The sequence below is a fragment of the Limanda limanda genome, chromosome 17 (genome assembly GCF_963576545.1).
Source record: "Limanda limanda chromosome 17, fLimLim1.1, whole genome shotgun sequence".
Lineage (NCBI taxonomy): Eukaryota > Metazoa > Chordata > Actinopteri > Pleuronectiformes > Pleuronectidae > Limanda > Limanda limanda.
Window position 1 is genome coordinate 13,303,360 of NC_083652.1, and position 23,491 is coordinate 13,326,850.

Below are 23,491 nucleotides of genomic sequence, written 5' to 3' on the forward strand. Positions count from 1 at the left end.
AGATGAGGTGTCATCTCTTCAGCGATAAAGAACCGAGTACAGTGACTTCTGCCGCCCGTCGGAGGACTTGATGGACTCGAGTGTTTCGGGGGGGAATGTTACTCGTCAAGTAAAGAAGCTTTGGCCATTTCGGAGAGGGAGGGGTTTCGTTTCCACGCCTCCTCAGGGCGTCCTGATTGTTTCACCCAGATTTGCCGTGTGTGCGAGCAGCGTCTTTGAAATCATCCCTGATCTCCTGACACCCCCCCCCCCCCCCCTTCGGTCTCTCTTGCCATCACCTGCCCCCCCCCCCCCTTAATTTTCGCTCACACGTCAGACTCAATGCTGGAGAGTTTCTCGTACACATGGCCATTGCTTCCGTTGAATTGACGCGGCGGGCCGACCCCCAGCATGGAGCCGTGGTGGTTCATCCCACCCAGGCTGAGCTCTTTAGGGAACCGGGGGGCCACGTTGGAGACCACCCCGGCCGTGGCAGACGCCGGCAGGTATGACGTCGTGCTCATCTGGGCCCTGAAGTCACTTCGGCTGTTTTTGGCAACTTGTTGCTGCTGCTGCTGCTGTTGCTTCTTCATGTAATACTGTTTGGCTCCGTGCATCAGACACTGGTCGTCCCCGAACGTGGGTATAAAGGGGTTTTGGTTTACCCGGTCGGGGTAAAGAGATTTGGATAGAGAGAACCCTCCTCCGCCCCCTCCTTCCATCAGAGACCTGTCCCTGTCTCTCGTGTCTCTCTCTCCGATGGAGCGGCGGTGGAGGCCGTCGCCGCCTCGGAACAAACCGAACGGCGAGCTGCTTCCCTTCCGACTCTCGCCTCCGTAGAACAGCGGGTCCCGGTCTCGCTCCCTCTCTCTCTCCGAGCCGCCGTGACGCTCGAATATGTGTGCGAAGGGGCTAGTGCCCTCCATGTAGCGTTCCTTCTCCTTCAGGCTGACGCTCCTGGGTGGAGGCAGCATCCCTCCCATGCCTGCCCCCCCCATCCCTCCACCTCCTCCCAGACCCATCAGACTGCCCATCCCACCCGACTCCTCCTTCTGAAGGTCGACAAACGCATCGTACGAGTGCTGCCGCCGGAGCGGCTTGCCGAACCCTCCGCTCTTCCTCCTCTGCTGCGCCTGAGCTTGAGACTGAGGGCCGGCAACCATCCCTCCCCCCCCACCCACCCCCATCTGTTCCAAGAGGTGGTTGTTGTCCTCGCTGATGTCATAGAGGTTTCCTGTCTTTTTACAGCCCTCGCAGCGCATGCAGGTCGCCGAGCTGGGGCGGCTGTTCCCGCCGCCTCCCGAGGACCCGCAGCTTATGCCACCACCGTACCCGCCGCCCCCCCCTCCTCCTCCGTGCATGGACATCTGCTTGCCCCCTCCTACCCCGCTGGCCCGACAGTTCCTGCACTCCCACTCTCCCCCGGCCAATCCAGATCCTCCCCCACCCTTAGAATCAACCTTTTTGGGTTTGCTCTTCAGGAAGTCGTCCACCGGGACCAGCGTGGTGCAGGGCCCCCCCGCTCCATCTCTGCTCCCCGGGCCCTCGGTCAGGTCCACGTGCTCCCACTGAGGGACGCCTTCTTTGGGCCGAAACTGGTCCAAATAGAAATCCCTCACGCTCTCCTTCTCTCTGAAGACGTGATAGTTCCCATCATTGTTTCCACTGCCTCCTCTTTTGCGTTCAGGGGGCAGAAGAGGCGGTGAGGCCGAGCGGTGGCCGTGGTAGTGGTGGTGGCTGATGTGGTACGGTTTCCTCCGGTAGCCCAGCTCGATCTCGTCCAGCTCCCGTCTGGACTTCGCAGAGGCCGGCCTCTTTTTCAGGCTATCGCGATACTTTTTGCGCTTCTTGGCGTTGCCCTCCAGGTTCCCGTACGTTACGGTGTGCGTGGAAATGTCCGAGACATCCGAGCGTATATTCCCATCTTCCTCTCCTCTTCCGGGACAGTAGCCGTGCCCGGGGATGAAGGTGGAACTTGAGGCTCCTCCTTTAAAAGAGAACTTACCATACACGTCTGGCTGGCCTCCCTTGAAGCTCTGGCCTGAGGGCGGAGTCTGTCCAGACAGGAGGTCAAACTTGCTCATGTTCCTGTGAGTCAGTGCGGAACAGGGCTGGGTGCTGAAAATAGGAGCCACCCCCCCGCCCAGGCTGTCGCAGTCGAACATGCCGCCCTCCAGTGAACTCGCACTGCCCAAACTCTGAGGCCTGTTGGGCGGAGGTCCGCTGAGGCCCAGCGTGGAGCCATGGTGGTGCAGGTAGTGGTCCTGGTACAGGTTGCTGTCCTTCAGGTGGAGGTTTCCAAACGTCCTCTCCACCTCACTGATGTAGTCACTGAACATGTTGTCGTCCGGCATGTAAGGAGGCTTGCAGTCCGAGTGGCCGGCCAAGCTGCGCCGGTGCTCAGAGATGTCGTAGACAGAAGATTCTCGCCGGATGAAGTCCAGGGCGCTGTGCGGCGAGCCGTTCACCCCCGACAAGGAGGCCATGTTCTTGGCGGTGCGTAAGAGGCGCATGATGTTGGAATGGGTGTTGTTCATGGTGGCGGACGGCGAGTTCAGGGCCGAGCTGCTCTTCTCCTCGATCTGCACGCCGTGGATGCAGCTCCAGATGCCCTGTGGGGGGGGAACGACAAGAAACAGCATTTAGTGATGAATATCTTAAATCTAAAAACATCATTATCGTATTCTAAATTGACAGAAGTAAACGTTTAAATTGCTCACCCACCTGATGGGGTGAAGTGAGAAATAATAATTGATTCCAATAAATGTGGCTAATAATAAAACATATCTACATGTGATTTATAGAAACTGTAAAGTGAGATGGTGCCAGTGGGCGAGCAGGATGAAGACTGAGAGAGGACAGAGGAGCTGGATGGTGAATGACTGACGCTGACAAAGAGGTTCTGATCAATACCTTTAATCAATGTGATTAGAATTCAGCCGAACAATATCCTCCGGCAGTTATTAAACACCTAAGCCCCCCCGGTGCCACCACACCGTCCCCCCCCCGAACACAAAGGCCGGGCCGAGGAGACACTGGCCGAGTGGTTCAGTGACAGAAAGATAAACTGGCCCATTTGCATTCAGTGATGAACGATACAGTATTCAGATAAAAATGGATGTGAGCAGCGAGAGCAAAGCAGGCGTGACGGATGGGGGGGGTCAAGCATCAGATCAATGGCTCACAATGATTTTACTCAGTTTTTCTGGACGTCTGTGGAAATGAAGGGATTCTCTTCCACTGTTAAAGATCAGAGAGCGGCTGACCTCCGAGGCCATTCACCACTGCAGAGGTCACCACCCTGCCACGAGGTCGGGGGGGGGTCAGCGGCCGTAAGATCCTCTCTCGTTGTTAAGCCGCGACGTCTCTTCCTTTTATCCACTAATAAGACTCGTTGACCCCGGCTTCCTCTCTCCCAAGCCACTCGTCTCTGGGTGCTAATTGGTTTCACGGACAGCGACTCCGCCCCTCACTCCGGGTTTTATAGATAATGTTGTTAGTTCTTTCAATTTCACAGTCTGTTAACGGCCAAGTATGTAAAGCTCGAGTGTGGCTAAAAGCGAGAGAGGTTAACACAAATACAAAATGACGGAAGACAAACGTACACCGTCTCTCAATGTTTGTCTTTTTCTTATCCGTCTCATCCGTGTTCCTTTCTTCCATCTGTCTGTTTACATCAGTTCCCGTCACTTCATCTCTCTTGTTTTTCTTCTTTATCGTCTTGATTAAACTCCACCTGTTGCCGAGTCTGTCGCTGATCCTCGCTCCCCCCAGAGATCGATGACATCATCGCGTCTCGATTGTCGACGAGGAGAATCTTTGCTTATTAGGTTTTCACCTTCACAGACGCCAGGACTGGGTGGTGTTCAGCGGTGACGGCGTTGAAGAGCAAGGTCAGAGCGAGCGTTTAAAGTTCCTCCCCCTCGGACGCAGACGCACGACCGGGGGAACGAGACGTTAATACTGAAGTTCATCAAATATTGGACATTTCACAAACTGATTCCTGCTTCGTATTCAGCAGCAGATTTCGCCCACATAATGTAACAGTTGGCAGATTGCTGCCGGCCCGCTGCTACACTGGCTGATTATTTGGGCATAATGTGTGAATAGCTGTTACTGTGGCCTGAGGGTTCCCAAGAATGTTTCAATCCTCCCGGGGATCACAGCAAAATCTATAAGTGATTACACTGAAAGGCAGGAATTCAACAAGCAGGCCCCATGTTCACCTGCACACACTGTACATGCAGCAGCTCGTGATTTAAAACTGATCCCGTGCCGTTTCTGGTGCTAAATGTAAACAAACGTAGATGTAAGAAGATTCTACCTTGAATTCATTTACTGTTCAGTCCCTAGAAGCGTTAAATCAATATAATTAATTTGTTTCAGTGGTGCAGGTGGGACCTGGAGGAGCAGGTAGCCGGGACGGAGCCGCCAACACCGAGACCGAAAGGCCGTGACCGAAGACGCTTGACAGACGCCAACCGTGACAGATGTCTCATATTTTACACTGCCGGGCTCAAATGTTAATTGCAGCAATGACAATAACGTTTATTGGATTATGCTGTGAAATTAAAAAAAAGAAAGAAAAGAAAAGTGGAATCAATCCCAGTGGCAGCGAGAGAAGGAAAAGGAAGAAAATGGCCGAAGCCGGAGAGAAAAGCACTCGAGCAAATGAGACACAATGTGTTGGAGTGGCCGAGGATTCTGAGAAAGATAATAAACGATAATATCCGCTGCTGTTGTTCCAAAAAGCCCAAGCTCTGTGCCTCACATGCAAATTAACACTGAATGAATATTTTAACATCATCTGGCTTTATTTGTGTGTTCATTCATGTTGTCACGTCGCAGCGAAGACAGAGGTAATCTCTGGTAAATGAGTGCAATCAGCGAATGTTACACGGAGCATAATAGCTCCCGGATCACGTACAAATTATAATGGTGTAATAATCAGAAACAACACCAAGCAGCCTGCAAATGAGAAGTCAGCTGACATCTCAGCAACTGGTACTTTAGGCTGCTGCTACACAAACGGACACAGACACGCAACCATGAACAAGGCAACAGCAGCGACATTAAATTAACAACATACAAACTAATCAAAGTTGGGGCACTGGAGCGTGATATCAGAGCAGAGAGGGGAAAATGTGATGTTGTCGTGTTTTTTTTTTCTTTTCTCCGTGGCCTTGCTTTCTCCGCTGCACCGCGGCAGCTCATCAGATGGAGGCAGCGAGCGAGCGGCAGCGGTGTGTGGCTCCGTGCCGTAAATTAGCCACGCGGTTTGGCCTGCAGCGGTTCACCTTCAGAGGCACACAGTGAATTACACCGGAGCCATGTCAAAACAATTGGAATGCAAATCAAATACCTCGGGGGTGACTTTGGTTCTCCTGGGATTCCGGTAATCTACCCTCTCTGGTTCTGCGGCTGATTTTAGTTGAGTGGAATATCGATTTCAGCTCAACATTTTGTAAATATTTACCTGATGGACGTCAGGAAACATCAGAACAAAAAGGAGGGAGCTACTACATCTGGTTTATTTACCTTGGAGGTTGGAATTTGGTTTGGTTTGTCGTGTATAGGTTGTTTTCATCATTTAATAAAACAAAGCTCTTTCAAATCAGAGACAATAGCCGCTATAAATCTGATGATGCAGGAGTGAAGAGATAAGAAATGAAGGTGACTTCACAGACATGGAACCACTCAGTGATTCAGAGGTCAAATGCAGAATTAAAACCCTTTTGGATGTTTTGCCCCCTGCAGAAACTGTCTTGTCTTTTCTAATGAGACAAACCAAACAACACAAATTCAATGACACAAGACAACACAAAGCATGAGATGATTGTGTCGCCTGTTTTGTTTGTTTTCATACATGCATGTCAGAGAACTCTGCGTTTAACCAACAGAGACCTGGGAACTCACAGAAACGTACTTACGCAGTAGGCATCTTAATTCTGCTCACTCGCCCAATTGCAGTTTCTTTCATACTACACGTGCAACGCGATTTAGAATCAGGGCGGCTCAGATTCAGTCCGTGACATTATAGATTATGTCTGTAAACTCCTCACACTATGGGATCATCATCATAATACATATAATCTGTTGAGGTCAGACTTAAATCGATAACGGCCCCGCGGCCGTCTGGAGGACAGAATCAGACCTGCAATCAGCCGGGTTGTCCTCTAGTGTGCAGCAGGTATTAGCACATTTCTTCATGAGCTACTAGAAGCAATTCAAACATGTAAAAAACCCAATGACCCCCCCTCTTGGCAGAATTTATTCTCAGGTGCTAACGTGAAAACTCACAACTTTCCGGAAGTTGTCACCTTTGGTTTTAACTTTGGCAAAGACGACTGAGTCGATGCTGGAGGCCGTGAGGAATGTTACACAGAAACTTGTTGTTTATTTATATCAGCCACGACAAAATTTGGAAGGTGTGTTAGGTAGCAAAGTGTGATACTACCGAGCGTATGCTGTATCTCTGTGCTTGGAAACAAACGCAAGGTGTGAAATGTGTCGGCTCGAGTGTTATGTTCAGGATCTGAATCTTTCAATCAGAACCTTATAAAAAGGAGAACTCGTGTCTCTTTGCTGCAGTTGTTGGTACCAGTGTGCACCAAAAGTGGATTCTCTTGTAATTTCTCACCCTGCTAATGCTGAAGACGAAGCCGGGCTGGCCGGTGCACACGCCCATGAAGCAGAAGCGAAGCTGCCAGTAGAACCAGTGCTCGCAGATGAAGGTGATGAGCGACAGAGCCATGGCGGCACCGAGCATGTAGAAGACGCCCGCCATGTTGTCCACGTCCAGCTGGCTGGACATCACCTCGTTCTTCTCGTGGTGGCAGATCCCCGTCAGCCAAAGGGACTCCAGCTCCTCCATCTCACCTAGAGGGAGGAAATGCAATGACACGGCAGGAGGGAGGAGAGAGTGACAGAGCGAGAGGACGAGCAGAGAAACAGATGGTGTGGAGAGAAGAGGAGGCAGCGAGAGGACAGGAAGGAGGGATGGACAGAAGAAGGGATTTTTATCATTTGTATGTGATAAAGTGTTTGTAAAATAAAGTAGGAAGATATGATGGGACAACAGGGAGGAGACAAGGGATGGAGAGATGATGAAAGAGAAGAAGAGAGGAGGGGAGATGGAAGAAGGGTCAGGGAAGTTACAATTGAAACACAGCTCGGAATTTTACATTCTGCAAAAACAGGAAACACATCACACGTACATGCCATTGGTCACATGCTAATTTTCACTGATCTGATTTGCACAAATTTCTCTGAATAATTGTGAGATTTTTAAAACAGCCATGTAAATAACGTGTGTGTGTGTGGATCTATGCAAATGTGTGTGTCTGCGTGTGCATGTGTGCGTTGGAGTGGCAGCTCGTGCGTCTGCTGCTGGTCCCCGAGCTTCTGGTCTCTTTGTGGGTCACCTTCTGTTTCTCTATCAAAGCCGACCGAGGCAGGACAAGTGTCGGTTAATTAATCATACGTTCAGCCGCTGTCGCTGCGTGTCACCGCGACTCCTGCACCGGGGCAGCGGCTGAGCAACAACACGGAGCGCCACCGCATACAAACACACACACACAGACACACACACACACACACACACAGACACAGACAAAGTCGTACAACAGCTTAATGGTCATATCTGCTGATAGATGGTAACTCCTACTATCTCGTTGCTATTTAAATGGTTTATTAGAAATGTGACGCGTGTCCCTGTCTGAATTTGAATCAAGGGCATCAGAGTCACATGTTGATTCCTTGGGAAAAGTGACTGAATGTTAATGAAGTTAATGAAAAGAAATGACTGTAGCTGTAAGTTCAATCAGGGAATTTGGGAATTACGGAAATAGTCATTTGAAGGACTGTGTTTTTCTTTTCTTTACACCTCAGTCCAAGTAATTAAGCTAAAAATGAATCTAAAGCCAGTAGCTGGTTTTCTTAGCACTATTCCATTTATCTTTATTATTATTATTTATTTATCTTTAATCTTCTGTCCTGTTTCCCCTTTTTTTTACTCTCGTCACTTTGCAGGCTAACGTGTAAAAGTAAGAAAACCTATGATTTACTGCAGAAAGGGTTTTGATCCAACAGCCAATCAGAAAACTACTAATCAAAACTGTGGGTTCCATTTTTATCTGTGATGTATTTGTTGCTCCCGCCTGCGTCAAACTACCCAGAATCCTCCTCTCCTCCTCCGTCTCAGACCGATGGGCCGGCCGCCGGAGTCTGATCACTTTCTAGGCCACCGGGAAGGGGCGTGGCAAAGTGACATTGACATCCTCAGAGGGGGGGGGGGGGACGCAGGGCGGCGCGGTGGTGCAGTGTCTCACTGCCGACCCACATTCGAGAGGAATCAGACTTACGATCAATAAGTCAACAATACACACACACACACAGAAATCTGACTGAGTCGTATGTAGGTTGATAAAAATAAACCTGTGTCACATAGTCAGAGTTTCTACACCTCTCTTTCTCTCTCTCTCTCTCTCTCTCACACACACACACACACACACACACACCCCTCCTGCTTACACACATAGGCCTGACCCATATTCACCCGCGCACACACACATACACACACACACACACACACACACAAAGCCAAGAACTCGTGCACACACTGTCGAAATACACCAGGAGCGATGCTGGCACCTCTAACTGGGACAGACTATAGTGGCCCCCGGAGGGCCCGTTGTTCAGGATGCTCACAACAGGCCGGACCATTCTCAACTAAACACAATCACACACACACAGACACACACACACACTTGTCCCTCAGTTGTGAAGACACTCATTGACATAATTAAGTTCCTATTCCCTTTACCCTAACCTTAACCATCACAACTAAATGCCTAAACCTAATTCTAACCCTGAAACTAAATCTTAACCCTCAAACAGACCCTTGAATTTGTGAGGACCAGCTAAAATATCCTCACAAGGATGGGATTGAACCAAAATTGTCCCTCATAACTATAGTTAGACAAGCACACACACACCAAACTTCCATATCACTTCCCACTCTGAATTGAGCAGTATATCAAAACAGGACGTAGTGAAATCAGACTGTTATGGTCGATAAAAGAAGCCGTCGTCTGTGACATTTTGACTAATTTACAACAAAGGAGTTTTTGCTTGAGAACCATAAAGCTCGTACCACCCGGCTCAGGCGTGGACACATTTTGAACACGTTATAATTTCGTTCCCGGGCTCGTTGTGAGATTCTGCAAAGCTCCAGCTGTGGAGCCGACAGGAGGGGAAAAGCATTTCAGAGAGAGCCAGGTCTGGAGAGCGTGGACTGTCTCCCATTAAAAGGAGAGCGTGATCGTAAAACACAGGGCCCCCAAGGTGGAGCTAAATTCCCCCTTATATTTCTAGCAGCACCCTTTCCTCTCGGCACTTGATGTATGGGAGTGTGCGATTACTGTACGTTTGACCTACAGAACCAATTAAACACTGAAACTGTGGGTCCAGACTCGGGCGATGTGAGGGCCGACCCATAAACCACCAGGCCTGTGGGTTGACCTGCGGGTCGGACGAGTTCACATCAGTTTTATGGGCCTATATTTTTTGGGCTGTGGGCGGAGCTGGTCAGAAAAGGACAAAGCCTGATTGTGTCCGTGTTATAAATAACGTCCAGAAACCCTGAGGACACCAGGCGTTGTATTATAGTCTGATTCATAACTGTTATTACGAGTCTCTTCACTGTATTTACTGACGCTGCTCAAGCTCTTATGAAGACGGACGACACAAGGGTGCCCCAAAGTGAAGCCAGAGCGACTCAATCACCCCCTGGTGGCTGGTTGCTGACTTATTAATAAGAAAGCAACCAGCTTCCTCCATGTAAGTGGATGGGACATGGGCCAAACTAAAAAAGTCAGAGTATATGTCAAAGTGCTCGTTTTTGATGGAGTTTGGTTATAAAAACATCAGCAATTTGTTTTCTACGTATTGTGCAGCATGCAACAATTGAAAGACTTGATGTTTGCTGTCTCAGCAGAATAAAAAAGAACCAGAACTTACTTTGGAAAAGGAGTTAATCACATTTTTTGGCAGGTTTATTTGCATTTAAAATAAAAAACTGCGTATATCTTCACATTTTTGTGCAAAGAGGTTAAATAAAACCAGAAATAAGTCTGCCTTGTCCTTTTCTGTTCGCTGTGGCTTTCAGTCAGAAGCTCTGCTCTGTTTCCCTCCCTGCCAAAGCACCGTGGTATCTCAGGGACTATCCGGTGCATCTTTTGAGTAATTAAATATACAACTCACTGCATCAACACGGCTCTGTGCTCGCCGGGTGCATTACACCGTGCAGGAGCTATGAATAAACCAGGGGAGGAAACAAGGACGCCGTCTCACCGTCTCCAAAAAGCCCCAGGATGGCCAGGTCCACGTGTCTCTTCCACAGCGACTCCTTCTGGATGGCGATGCCGTAGCCCGTGGTGGCGAAGATGTAGCCGCTGCCGATGGTCACCAGCTTGCAGCCCTCGTCCCTGCCGGCCATGTAGTTGAGCACGGCCGCGTCATAAATGAAAGCGTCTAGTTTGCTAATGAAAAAGAGAGAGAGGTGGGGGGAGAAAGAGAGAGAGAGATAGGTTACAATTAATTAGCACTTAGGAGTCAGACATCACCGCGACAACATTCCAATTAACCTGCTAAATAGCACTAAGCTGCTGATAAGAGTAATAGACTTCCACTTGGTTTGCCAAAGGCTGGAGCTGGCACACAGAGACAGACACACTCCATGAAAAGTGAAGAGGGGGAGTAAAAGTATTATTGGAGGTTTTCAGCCACAATATGGTTGGACAAGTAGGAGAGACACAAACAAGGATCTTAAATCGTAAACTATTTTAATCCCTTTTTCTCCCAGAGCTGCTCAGCCCGGCCTGAAGCCAAAACAGGAAAATGTTCCAAATTACATTTTTGAATATCTGGAGATGTTAATTACAGATTTAGGTTTCAAATCTTTGATACTGAAAACTGTTTTGCTCGCTCAGTTTGGTTTGAAACTGAATGAACAGCAGCTCTACTCCACTGCGCGGGTCCTCACCCAGCCTTCAGACTGCCCAGAGCCTCGTTCACGTTCTTCTGGTGGAACTTGGTCATGTAGCCGTGCATCTCGGGATAGTTGTTCCTGATGTTCCTCTCCGTGCTCCCGTTCGGGACGGTGCCGAACCGGAAGGGGGGCGAGAAGTCGTTCGGGCTCTGGAACTAAACACAGAAGACGGGAGATGTGTAAAAACTTCTGCTTCACAACTGTGAGGGAACAGATGAGAGGAACAAGAGAAGAGAGACGGGCGGGTCGTTGTACCTTTTTGTCCGACAGACCGGTCACCTGGTCCACGTACTCCTCCTGGATCATGAAGGCGGCCAGGTTGGCAGTGTAGGAGGCCAGGAAGATGACAGCGAAGAAGGCCCACACCGACACCATGATCTTACTGGTGGTGCCTTTGGGGTTCTGCACAGGCACAGAGTTGTTGAAGACCAGACCCCACAGCAGCCAGATGGCCTTACCGATGGTGAAGGATGGACCGTGAGGCTCTGAAAGAAACGCAGACGTGGTCAAAGAACACGAGACGGATCAGGTTTCTCCAGGTGAGCAGAGATTTTGTTTGGTGGAAAGACGCTGAATGTCGTCTTTAATTCTGTTCTCATGAAAGTGACTCTGGTCTGGCTCCACCACATTCATTTCTCCATTTGGATGAATTCTAATAACTCTTGTCGTCACTTGACCTTTTTCTCAAACACCATCAATAAATTTCACTTTCCAATATTTTGTCCAATACTTTGTTCTATGAGCAAATAGCTTGAAAACGAAGGACCCGTCTCAGATGTACTTCTTGTCTTTTTGTGGTGTTACACTAAATGTAGGTGACACACCAGAGACCGTTTATAAAGATGGACGGCATGACAGCTTCCCAAGAGTGAATCCAAAGGGCCACCATCGCCACCTGGTGGCTGGAGGCTGTATAGGGCACAAGCCCTGCCTCCTCCAGGTTACTAAGTTGGACATGGACAAAATTTAAAGGTCAAATACATTGTTCTCAAAGATGGTTTCAGTCATTTCAGTCGTTCTTATCACTTATCACAAACTCAATGTTAATTTTTCTCCCAAGTTTGGTCTTAATAAGTTATTTGATGCTATAAAAACAGGATGAATCATCATGATTGACAGGTGACACTGGCTGTAACTTCAATTTATGTCTTCAGGGCAAAGTGGTAGCTTTCAATTTTAGCTTCATTTCTGGATATTGGGAGGAGGTGGAGACACATCGTTTATTATTCATTTATATCCAGTCTAAGTGACAGACATAATTAAATAGTATTGTAGCATTAGCATTTAGAGCTCCTGGCATCGCTGCTCACTCTTGTCTTGTTGCTTTATGTGACTTTTATCCGATTTACACGCCCAGTTGCCAGATTTTCAGGTTCACCGAGCGAACACTGATGTCGTCTAGTGCAACCGTCCTGAAAAATAATAATCTGACCTTCACCGAGGTGTTTTAATGTTCAGGGTTAGTGTGAACTGCTGCAGAGAGATGTTGATTTAACCGCGTCAGCCTTTTGAATCCATCGAATTCTAAAGACAAATGTTTCTGTTGTCTAGCCCACGCTCAGTGATATGTGGGGAGGACAAAATAATAGGAACACCTGACACAATGCAAAATGCAGCATCTCAAAAGGACATAGAGTTTAGAGAGAAGGCGAAAGAACATCATGGTAAATGAGCAATGGGGTGAATACAGAAGCACATGGGAATCGAACCACCGACCCTCTGGTTCCCGGACGACTCGCTCTACCCACAACATTACAACCTTTTTTTTAATTAATGCTTTTTTATCAGTTTGGAGCTACGTGGATTTAATTTGTCCACAAGCCGACAGAAGCCTGGTTCATTATGCTGTGATTAGCATTTGGTTGACGATGTTTGTGTGGGTGCGTGCGACTGTGTGAGCGCGGGTGTGCGAGCGCGTGGGCGTGCATTGTTGCAAACGGCTTTTGTTTCCTCGGACGAACCAACTTTATCGAGCCAAACATCTCCTGCGTGTGAAGTTTGGCTTTAATGAATCAAGAATTCACAAATCCACTGCAGTCAGGTCACTGGTGCGTTATTGCGCCGAAATCCTTTGAGTTCAAACTTCGATCTGCACTCTTCATGATACCGAGCTCCCACTGAGCTACAAGCAGATACAACAAGGAGGCGCAGAGAAGAGAGCAGCGCTGTAGGGAGGACTGCATCTCCTTCAGAACACGATGAAGGAGGAGAGGAAAAAAAACAAGATAGCCATTGTCTATATTTAGTCACGTCAGAGTTGAGGGAAGAGATTGATTTTTCTCCGTTTTTTTAAAATCTTATCTTTCTGGCTACGGACATCTAACAGAAAACCAGAGTCTTGCTGTCAGAGCTGACTTGTGAATTTTGGGGAAATATGGAAATGAATGCAAATGACTGGTGTGACGGAAGCAGCACTAAAGCAGAGAAACACACCTGTTAAAGGTTATGAAAGAGAGAGAGAGAGAGAGAGAGAGAGCAGCGTGGAGGAGGAGGAGGATGAAGAGGAGGAGGAGGATGAAGTCACTGGTTCAGTGAGGACAACTTTTTTTTATATGGAGGCTGAACACAGTGTTTGTGTGAAATGATCTAGATTCGTATTGTTTGCATTTACCTGCAAAACCACAATATTTTAGTTTAAATTAAATGACTAATTTGAACTTTAACCATCAAACACTTTCTTTTACTAATGGATTGAGTTGCCAGCCGCCATGTTTCCTCCATATCTAATATATAATTTAAATACATTTTTCTCAAACTTAGTTTCAAAGGATCAAAACACAATCCTGTCTCCTACACAATATGCTAATGCTCCATGATTTGTTTGGCCCAATGTGTTGGATTAAACATGGTGGGTGGCACCAGACTTTAATAATTCACCAACACTTGAGCTGAGGATCATTAAACAAGTTTTAATTCAGACAATTGAAATGTTCATCACAGCAGCAGAACATAGTCAGAGTTTGACGTCATCACTTTGTCACATTAACACGATGAGGAGTGAGGAGCAAATATCTTTAACCTCTCGGGTCAGAGCTACAGGTGGAGGTGGAGGGTTTGAATCCACAGGCAGAGACAATTACGCAAGGCAGCAGAGGCATTGATACGCAACGGAGGAGACGGGTAAACTTTACAGCTTTCGAATTATTTGAGCAGTGCAACTCGAGTTGACTGTCAGAACCAGCTGCAGTTTTTCTGTTACATAAAAAAACATAATTACGTTTCCTTCGAAATGGTAAATGCAAATTCCTTGAATAACTTTTTTCTGTTTGGAAACATTTTGAAAAAGTGAAACCACATGAGGCGTCGAAAAGCTGCGAGTCTGACTCATCGTTTCCCAAAAGCAAAACTTCAAGCATGTGGTATAATTTCACCTCTAAATTCCACCTCACATCTGGTGTGAGCAAAAAGAGAGAGAGAGACGAGGGCGGCAGCAGCAGCATGGCTACAGGAGGAGAGAAGAGTGTCTGCATGGATTAGCATCTATATCCTCAAACAGTGGTGCAGGTACACTGCCTGTGTCCGTGTGTGTGTGTCCGTGTGTGTGTGTGTGTTTGTGTGTGTGTGTGTGTGTGTTGTGCAAAGGCCTCTCACCTCTGCCGTCAGCCAGACAGCGGTTGTAGCCCACAGGGCTGAAGTACTCGAATATAAACACAGCCATTGCTGACACCAGCAACAGCATCACAAACATCATCACCCACACATCCGCACTGAAGGGCTCTGGAGGGAAGAGAGAGGGAAGCGAGGAGAGGGAGAGATGAAGGGAGGCCAGGGATGGAGGGATGGAGGGATGGAGGGATGGAGGGAGGGGAGCGTGGACGGACAGAGATAAGCAAAAGAGAAGAGAGAGAGGGGGGAAAAGAAGGAGAGAAGGAAGATAGGGTGAGGAAGAGGGGAAAAGAGCGAGGAAGAGAGAGAGAGAGAGAGAGAGAGACAGGGAGAGAGACAGAGAGAGAGAGAGAGAGAGAGAGAGAGAGAGAGAGAGAGAGAGAGAGAGAGAGAGAGAGAGATATGCAAATGCAGCGTGCCAGATTGAGAGGAGGGAGGAAGAGTGAGAAATGGAGTGGGAGTAGGAAATAGAAGAGGGCAAAGGGACAGGGAGCAGAGGAGAGAATAAATAAACAGTTAGCCATATTATCATGTACAACCTGCTCCACTACACACACACACACAAACACACACACACACAATACAACACAAAACTGTGCGTCCACCAGACAAACATCCGTCCAACAATCTCAGTCTGTCACACAGAACCGATGAAAAGACACCTGAACTTAAATAACTGCTAAATTAAATCCACAGAATCTTTGAAACCAGTCTGGAGTTTTAGTATCGGGGCTGAATTTTGGGAATAAAAAACGTCGCCTGTTGATCAGCTCCACGTTATCATAAGGTTTCTTAGTTTTTAATAAACAATCAGATTGGTAATTAGGATTTTGGATCCCGAGGGAGAGGACATGGGTTCTCCTTGCTGCTTATTTCCTAAAAGAAATTTTTTTGATACGATATACATGTACATTCTTATATTACACTATATTCTCGTAATATTAGCACTTCTCTTCTTTAAATTACACCTTTATTCTTGTAATATAACACCTTTCTTCTCAATTAAGGCTTTATTCTTGTAATATTAAATCTTCTTTCCTTCAATATGGAACGATTACTCTTTGTCAAAATGGAAAATAATGAAAAAAATTCCAGTGTCATAGCTGATGCCGACATTTCATCGTTTCATGTTTTATTTTATCAGCATAGTTCATATGAAACCAGTCTGGAGTTTTAGTATTGGGGCTGAATTTTGAGAATAAAAATCATTGCTGGTTGATCAGCTCCACGTTATCATAAGGTTTCTTAGTTTTTAATAAACAATCCGATTGGTAATTAGGATTTTGGATCCCGAGGGAGAGGACATGGGTTCTCCTTGCTGCTTATTTCCTAAAAGAAATATTTTTGATATGATAAACATATACATTCTTATATTACACTATATTCTCATAATATTATAACTTCTTTCTCATTAAATTACAACTTTATTCTTGTAATATAGCACCTCTCTTTTCAATTAAAGTTTTATTCTTGTAATATTTAATCTTCATTCCTTCAATATGGCACAAATACTCATTGTCAAAATAGGAAATAATGTAAAACATGTCTGGTGTCATAGCTGATGCCGACATTTCATCGTTTCATGTTTTATTTTACCAGCATAGTTCAAATATTGATAAAATTGTCAAATCGCGGCCTTGAGGCTCGTCCTCCGCTCCCGTGTTCCTCACCTAAGAAGGCCGAGGGCGAAACAGTGCCGTTGCTACGGGAGACCATCACGCTGATGCCCGTCTCGATGAAGGGGACTGAGAAGTCGATGACCTCTGACCTCTCCTCGTTGATGGTCAAGGAGCCCACGGCCATATGCGCGTTCTTTAGCACCACCTGGGGCAAAAGGTGGGAAACAGAAGAAGACCATTGATTAACCACCCATCATTTAAACATCAATTAACCATCCCTCCATCCCTCCATCCATCCATCCATCTATCCCTCTATTCCTCCATCCCTCCATCCCTCCATCCCTCCATTCCTCCATCCTTCAAGCTACCAAAGCAGCTCATGGTAATGAAGCACTTTAAAAGCTTTTCCCTGCGGCTGAACTTCTTTTGCTCTGTGGCTACAAAAACATTCAAAACAACAAATCGAGTCAACATAGTTAAAAATAGATTATAGAAAGAAAAGGAAAAAAAACACAACAGCATAAAAATAGAATAACACAGCCATCAGTGTATTTGAAGGTGATTGTGCGATCGTTCTAAATGTGGGTGATTCTTCATGAAGCATTTCCGAGGAACAAAGATGGACGATCTTATGTTCAACCTCAACGTCTAAAAGGTCAACGAGCAAACGCTTCAACGTAACTGAGCGGCTGTGACGTCCCCTGGAATTCTGGGTCAGTTTCTGTTTTCAGTTCTGTTGTGTTGTTGGATTGTTTGACTACAAGTTAGCAGGATTACGCAAAAACTGAAGATCAATTTAAGAAGATAGAAAAAATCTGGATCTAGTGGATTTAAATGTGGTTTTATAAGCGAACTGTTGCCCTTCTAGTTGATTCTGTTGCTCAGTAGATGAATAGATGTAAAATCAGAATCCTACTTGAGGGTAAATATCAGGTTTTGGTTATAAGTAGTAACCAAAACCTGTGTGTAACATGCAGCAGATTCAGACACTTCACTCACCAGCTGTCAAAGTGTATACATGTCAGAAATCACAGAGACAGGTTGAAGGAGTACGGATGCATTTTTTTTTTAAAAATGGAGAAATAATTGAACGTGGAGACATTGGAGACAAAGACGGAGCTGGACAGGTGGAGATGGGAGGCCGACACACTTTCTACACACACACACACACACACACACACACACACCGCTCGGAGTGGACGCTCGTGACGCTCGCCAGGGGAGCGAAAGAGCGAGAAAGACGGAAGGAAAGTGGGTTACCACACTGGGTCATGGCTGCTTTAAATAGTCACCCCAATGGCACCCCCCCTCCCCTACTGCCCCCCCTCAGCGCACAGGTAATATATTTATCCCCAATTTTTACAGCCCTACAGAACAGCACGGGGGTAAAGTGGGACGAGTCTGTCTCACTGAGTTAATAAGGGGTGTGTGACTCAAAGCACCAGCATGTACTTCAGTGTTAGAGAGTGTGTTTGTGAATGTGTGTTTGTGTGTGTGTGTGTGTTTGTGTGCATACGAGTGACTCATCCAGAGAGAAAGACGGCGAGAACGAGGAGCGAGCGAACCTTTGTTCTCCACCTGTGAAGTGGACCTTTACAGGCCGAGAGAATATAACACATCTACTCTGCACATTATCTGCAAGTGGTTGTGTCTGCGTGTGCGTGTCTGTGTGTACATCGTGTGTAACTTCTCTGTCTTGTTTGTTCCGGCAGCATGTAACTACGGATGTGCATGTGTGTGTGTGTGTGTGAACGTCTCCCCAGGGAAGACAACGAGTCCATCCAGCAGTGTACTCACTTCCTCTCTATCTCTCTCTCTCTCCCCGCTCGCTCTCTCCATCTCCCTCCTACGACTTGTTCTCTCTGTGTTATGAAAGTGACCCGTGTGGGTGTTACTGAGAATGAGTGTGCGAGGATCTGCATTTGTGTGCGTGTGTGAGTGTGTGTCTCAGCGTGTGTGTGCGTGTGTGTGTGTCTCTGCTAGCGAGGCCAAACTCATGTAACCAAGTGTATTGCCTACAATATTTCGGATTAGGAGCGTCCGGGGCAGCGTGGGTCAGAGCAGCCAATGAAATGTGACACGGTCAGAATTGAGTTAGGATAAAATGTAGAGAGCTTCTCAAAGATTTCATTGATTTATTTATTTTTCTTCTTCTTCTTGATCTTTTGTCATTTCGAGCTGGGGCAAATAGAGTAAAGGCCCTCAGTGATCTGAGTGAGTGTCAATGAGTGTGTCGGAGCACGTCCTGGTGTGTGTGTGTGTGTGTGTGTGTGTGTGTGTGTGTGTGTGTGTGTGTGTGTGTGTGTGTGTGTGTGTGTGTGTGTGTGTGTGTGTGTGTGTGTGTGTGTGTGTGTGTGTGTGTGTCTGTGTGTGTGTGTCTGTGTGTGTGTGTGTGTGTGATCTCGCTCCATTAAGAGTGGGAGATATACTGTAGTTTGGGCTGAGATCCAAACGCAGAGGAACATAAGATGGTTTTATTTGATACAGCTTTAAAGCCTCAACTACAATGAAGCATGTGTGTGTGTGTGTGTGTATATGTGTGTGTGTGTGTGTGTGTGTGTGTGTGTATGTGTGAGAGAGAGAGAGTGAGGGGGGGGGGAATACATGAATGCCCTTCTCTCTCCTCCTAATGACCATTCATCTGTAAAGGTGAAAAGGAGACGGCACATTACGGAGCTTTTAGTCAGAGTGATAGAGTTTTTCTTTTTTTTTTTACAGGTGACCACACTTAGAGCTCAAGCCCCCCCCGCGTCGCTAACACTCGTGACATCACTTAAATGCCTTTACAGAATAGTATAATGGGCAGGTTTTAATGTAAACTCAATAGCTAATGTGAGAAAAACTAAATATCGCGTCACAGACTCTTGCCTGTGACTCGTGAAGGTTGTTCAAACTTTAGCGTCGACACAGAGAAGTCACGGCGAGTTTAAGAGCGACAGAGCGGTGGCGTGTTCTCAACCTGTGACCTTTAGGAACTTATCGATCTGTTTGCCTGCTCCTTCATTAACCAGGAGCCGGAGTGAGACAGCTCAAGTGCAGCTCGCTCTCCCGGGCTGAAGAATGAGAACTGACAACGACCTTATCTGGGGACCAATGTCGATTAGAGAGTGCTGAGAGCCCAGAGTTGAATTGTTTTGCGTCCGCCTGAACTCTGCACACCGTTGGGTGAGGAGCGTTAACCCATGTGACACTAAGGGTTGGGCCTGTTGTGCGGAGGGTGGAGGGCGAACTTGTAGTATAAGGTACGAAAAACACACTTCAGTGAGGTAATTCAGAGCAGCTCCTATAGAATCTAAATGAAGCGCAGGTCACTGAACGCACACTGGATCTCTACTCTTCTCTCAGCAGGTTTATTCAAACATTAAAGAAATACAGATTTAAGTCATTTTCAGACAATTTGTTTGATTACTATTAGACTAGAAACGCTTCCAAACTCACTGTCCACACTTGCAGCAGCCCGACACCTCTGTGCTCTGAAAGCTCGCTCGGTTTCCTGTCCTGACCTCGAGCAGAAGGAAAGAAGCCGTTCTCCTCACCTGATGTTTTGCCAAATTTTGCAGATGTCTTCAGGCGAGTCACGCAGCCGCTCCGACGGCCCAAATGTTTTTAAATCGCCCGTTAAACAGCAGTAACGCCAGTAATTAGAAGATGGAGCCGCAAAGTATGATTCATGCGTCGGCCTCATATGCCAACAACTTTCAAACGAGATAAAATCATTTGTGCAGAGGTTTTATCTGTAAACAGCGTTTCTGCAGGTTTAGATACAAGTTAGATTTAAGACTTTTTAAGACATAATGAGTCTAATCTAATCTAAGTCCAATGTCAAACACGACAGATATGACGCAATGTCAGTAGAAATAGGAGTTTACTGAGATAAATTCGGAGTTATCGGTTCCATTGAATCATTAGTTCAAAGCTCGTTAACATGGCAGCGTTAAATGAATCTCTACATATTTAACACCTTCATTTTTGATTCTTTTTTTTCTGACCCTGTGGCATCTGGCAATAAGGGACATGGCGTAGGAAGTGTAAACATTTTACTACGTAAAAGTACAAATAAATAGAAAAAAATGTACTCCAGTGAAAGTAAAAGAATCAGATTAACTTTTCTACTTGGGTAACAGTAGGTTAGTACTTGGTTTTAAACACACTTAAGGTGAAAGTAAATCTATTTTGGATCCGACACACACATAACAAACGGTTACTGAAGGTGATCTGTAAGTACCGAAGACACAAGAAGAGGACACCACAGACACACACAGAGTTTTGTCTCCTCACCTCCCCCACCATGCCGTTCCACGTCCCATTGATCTTCTTGCCATGTTTGCCGTTGGTGACCAGGTAAAGGTCGTAGGTGAACTTCACCGTCTTGGCGATCTTCTTCAAGATGTCGATGCAGAAACCTTTACAGCAGCGCTTGATGTAGATCCCCGAGTCCTTCGTCTGATTACTGCACAGACGGACGGAGAGATAAATATATTAATCTGAATATATATGTCTGTCTTTGTGAGCTGTTAATTGTAATCTGGATTCTGTGAATCTGGCTCAGCCGCTCTCCTCCTGACCAAGAGTGAACTGATTTCACCTCTGCCTGCGTGAAGCTGACACAGGAAATCAACATCATTCACACACATCATTCAGGCGGTTGCCAGGTTTTTTTCTTTCTATTCCTGCCTCTATCAAAATGAACTGTTAAATTTACTCAAGCAATCAGGTTATTTTCATTATTATTCTAGGATCTGAAAGGATCTGAGCTCTGAGCCTCACAGTGTCTTGATCTGTTTCCGGCAGGGCACAGTGTTCCTCATGCAGGTCCCGCTCAGCGGATCCACGTCTTCCACGATGACGAACGGAGCCTCCTCCAAGGTCACGATGGACAGGTGGTCATCCTCCCTGGTCGCTGCCCCCCCATACAGTTCATAGCGAGGCCACACATGGTACTTCATGGACAGGGAGCCGTTCTCCCATTTACCCACCTGGAGAGAGAGAAAAGCAGCAAACAAGCAAACACAGGTTTTTATTAGTATGTTGTGTTTTAAATTGTTAAAACTGCAGACATGGAGACTTATTGTCTTAGATTGAAATCCAGTCAGTCTGAGAACGTAGCTCATCGACTGTGATGAGTCGAAACGCAACAGTAACGTACATGAAGTGAGTCACTGGGCAGGATTCCACTGGAATTAATTCCACATCGAAATAACTGCAAACATTTGCCAACGTTTGTATATTTGTTTGCTTGAAAACGTCTCATTTTTAAATTTGGCTTTTGCTTCATTTTCTTGTCGTGAATCGTCTGTCTGCCAATAAAGCAACAGGGGAGTAAGTAGAAGAGGAAGATGAGGAGAGGAGGGGAGAGGAGAGGAGAGGAAGAGATGCGGAGGGGAGAGAAAAGGAGAGATGATGAGAAGGAGATGAGAGTAGAGGAGAGGAAGAGGAGAGGAAGAGGAGAGGAAGAGGAGAGGAAGAGGAGAGGAAGAGGAGAAAAGAGGAGAGGAGGAGAGAAGAGAGAAAAGGAGAGATGACGAGAAGGAGATGAGAGTAGAGGAGAGAAAGAGGAGACAAGAGGAGAGGAGGAGAGAGGAGAAGAAGAGGAAGACTAGGAGGAGATGAGAGGAGAGGAAGAGGAGACAAGAGGAGAAGAGGAGAAGGGAGGGGAAGAGGAGAGGAGACTGGGACCCAGTGTGGAGAATGAGAGCAAGGTTAAAGTAAAGGACGAGACTGAAACAGAGGAAAGAGCAGAATTCAGATCAGGAGGAGAGCGCGGGTTGGGGAGAGAAACGGCACGATAGAGAAGTGGATGGAGAGATTAAAGGAGGGGGAAAAAAGAGAAAGGAGACGAAGAACAATTGGCGGAGGGAGAGAGACGCACAGAAGTATAAATGGAGCAAAAGAGTCAAGTGAGTTTCTGTGCGACGGAGGAAGAGAAGCAGAGACGCAGCTCGTTCAGATTCTAAATGCTTCTGAAGAGGAGAGTCCAGCTGCAGGTCTGGAGGACCCTGAGGATCCTCGTGGCTCTCCTCCACTGAAGGAGCATCATCAATTAATCAATTTCCCCCCCCCCCCCGGTGCCGGTCACATGAACCCAAACCTGGAGCCGACGGCCTGCGTCTCCTCCTCCACCGGTGCCCGGCACCTCCCTTTCGGCCAGAGGAAGGACACGTGCCGACATGGATACGGATCATGAGTTCATTTGACACGCTGTAATGGAGGAAAGGGGAGCTGTGGCTGAAGTGTGTAAACTCTGGTTTGCACACTTGTTAAATATGTAAATGCACACACACTCACAAACACTCACAAACACTCACACACACTCACACACTCACACACACACACACACAGACACACACAGCACCCCAGGGAACACAAAGTTGGCAAAGCTGCCCGGAGTGGACAAGCTGAGCCTGTGTATCCCTTGGGCAGAATGCAGCCTGCAGCCTTCTCCGAGCTGCACAAGTGTAAGTAAGCGATAGAGACGGACAAGGATGGAGGGAGAGAGTGAAAGTGAGATAGAGCGAGAGAGAAAGGTACGGGGGGCGGGGGGATAGTAAAGGGTTAAAACTCAGCCTGGAGGGGAGTAAACGGGACTGGACACTACAGAGTCTGCACACTACTTCAAAGGGAGGTGGAGGGATGGTTGTAGGAGCTGGAACTCATTAGGATCCAAGAAAAGTGGTTCAGCTGGAAGTCAAGCTAAGAATTAAACATGAGCGAGGGAGCTGGAGGAGAGAGAGAGAGATAGGGAGGGAGGGAGGGAGAGAGAGAGGAGGTGGTGCAGGCGGCGAGGGGAGAAAGAGAGAAAGAGAGGAGACAGGAGGGGAGCGATTCACCTTGTTCTCTGATCAGAGGACAGAATATAGATTAGAGAGGCAGAAGAAAGAGAAATACTGAGAATAAAGAGCAGGATGAGTCGTTCTGCAGGACGCAGACACAATGGAGGGCGAGCGCCAGGAAACACAGATGCAGGCCGGGCGGCGGTGCAGGTGGTGACGAGCGTCGGGTTCGTTTAAGGTTGTTGGTTTCAGGGGGTTTGAACAATCTGCACAACAACCATCTCTGTTTCCCCTCTTCAAACCTGATTTATTTAACCTTCACTTGATCAGAAGAAAGTTTACTGCTCATAAAGTCTGGTTTATTAAGGACGGTTGTGTATTTAAAGCTTGGGTTGGTAATCCTGGGAAAGGGAACAGGGCCAGGCTACACAATGAGCTGTTGAAAACAACTTTTAAACCATGTGTCT

The 23,491-nt window shown here is 47.0% G+C and overlaps 1 protein-coding gene across 1 annotated transcript in view; it reads right to left on the minus strand.

The window, feature by feature from the left end:
• Positions 1-305: 305 nt before the first annotated feature.
• grin2ba (glutamate receptor, ionotropic, N-methyl D-aspartate 2B, genome duplicate a) overlaps positions 306-23,491 on the minus strand; it is a 77,731-nt gene continuing 54,545 nt past the window's right edge. Inside the window, exons 6-15 of the mRNA XM_061090546.1 lie at positions 21,022-21,230; positions 20,533-20,704; positions 16,306-16,459; positions 14,621-14,746; positions 11,285-11,514; positions 11,024-11,184; positions 10,333-10,520; positions 6,620-6,858; positions 556-2,591; positions 306-498 (exon numbers count right to left, since the gene is read on the minus strand). Of these exons, the coding sequence (XP_060946529.1) occupies positions 306-498; positions 556-2,591; positions 6,620-6,858; positions 10,333-10,520; positions 11,024-11,184; positions 11,285-11,514; positions 14,621-14,746; positions 16,306-16,459; positions 20,533-20,704; positions 21,022-21,230 (3,708 nt within the window). The remainder of the gene's footprint in view (positions 499-555; positions 2,592-6,619; positions 6,859-10,332; positions 10,521-11,023; positions 11,185-11,284; positions 11,515-14,620; positions 14,747-16,305; positions 16,460-20,532; positions 20,705-21,021; positions 21,231-23,491) is intronic.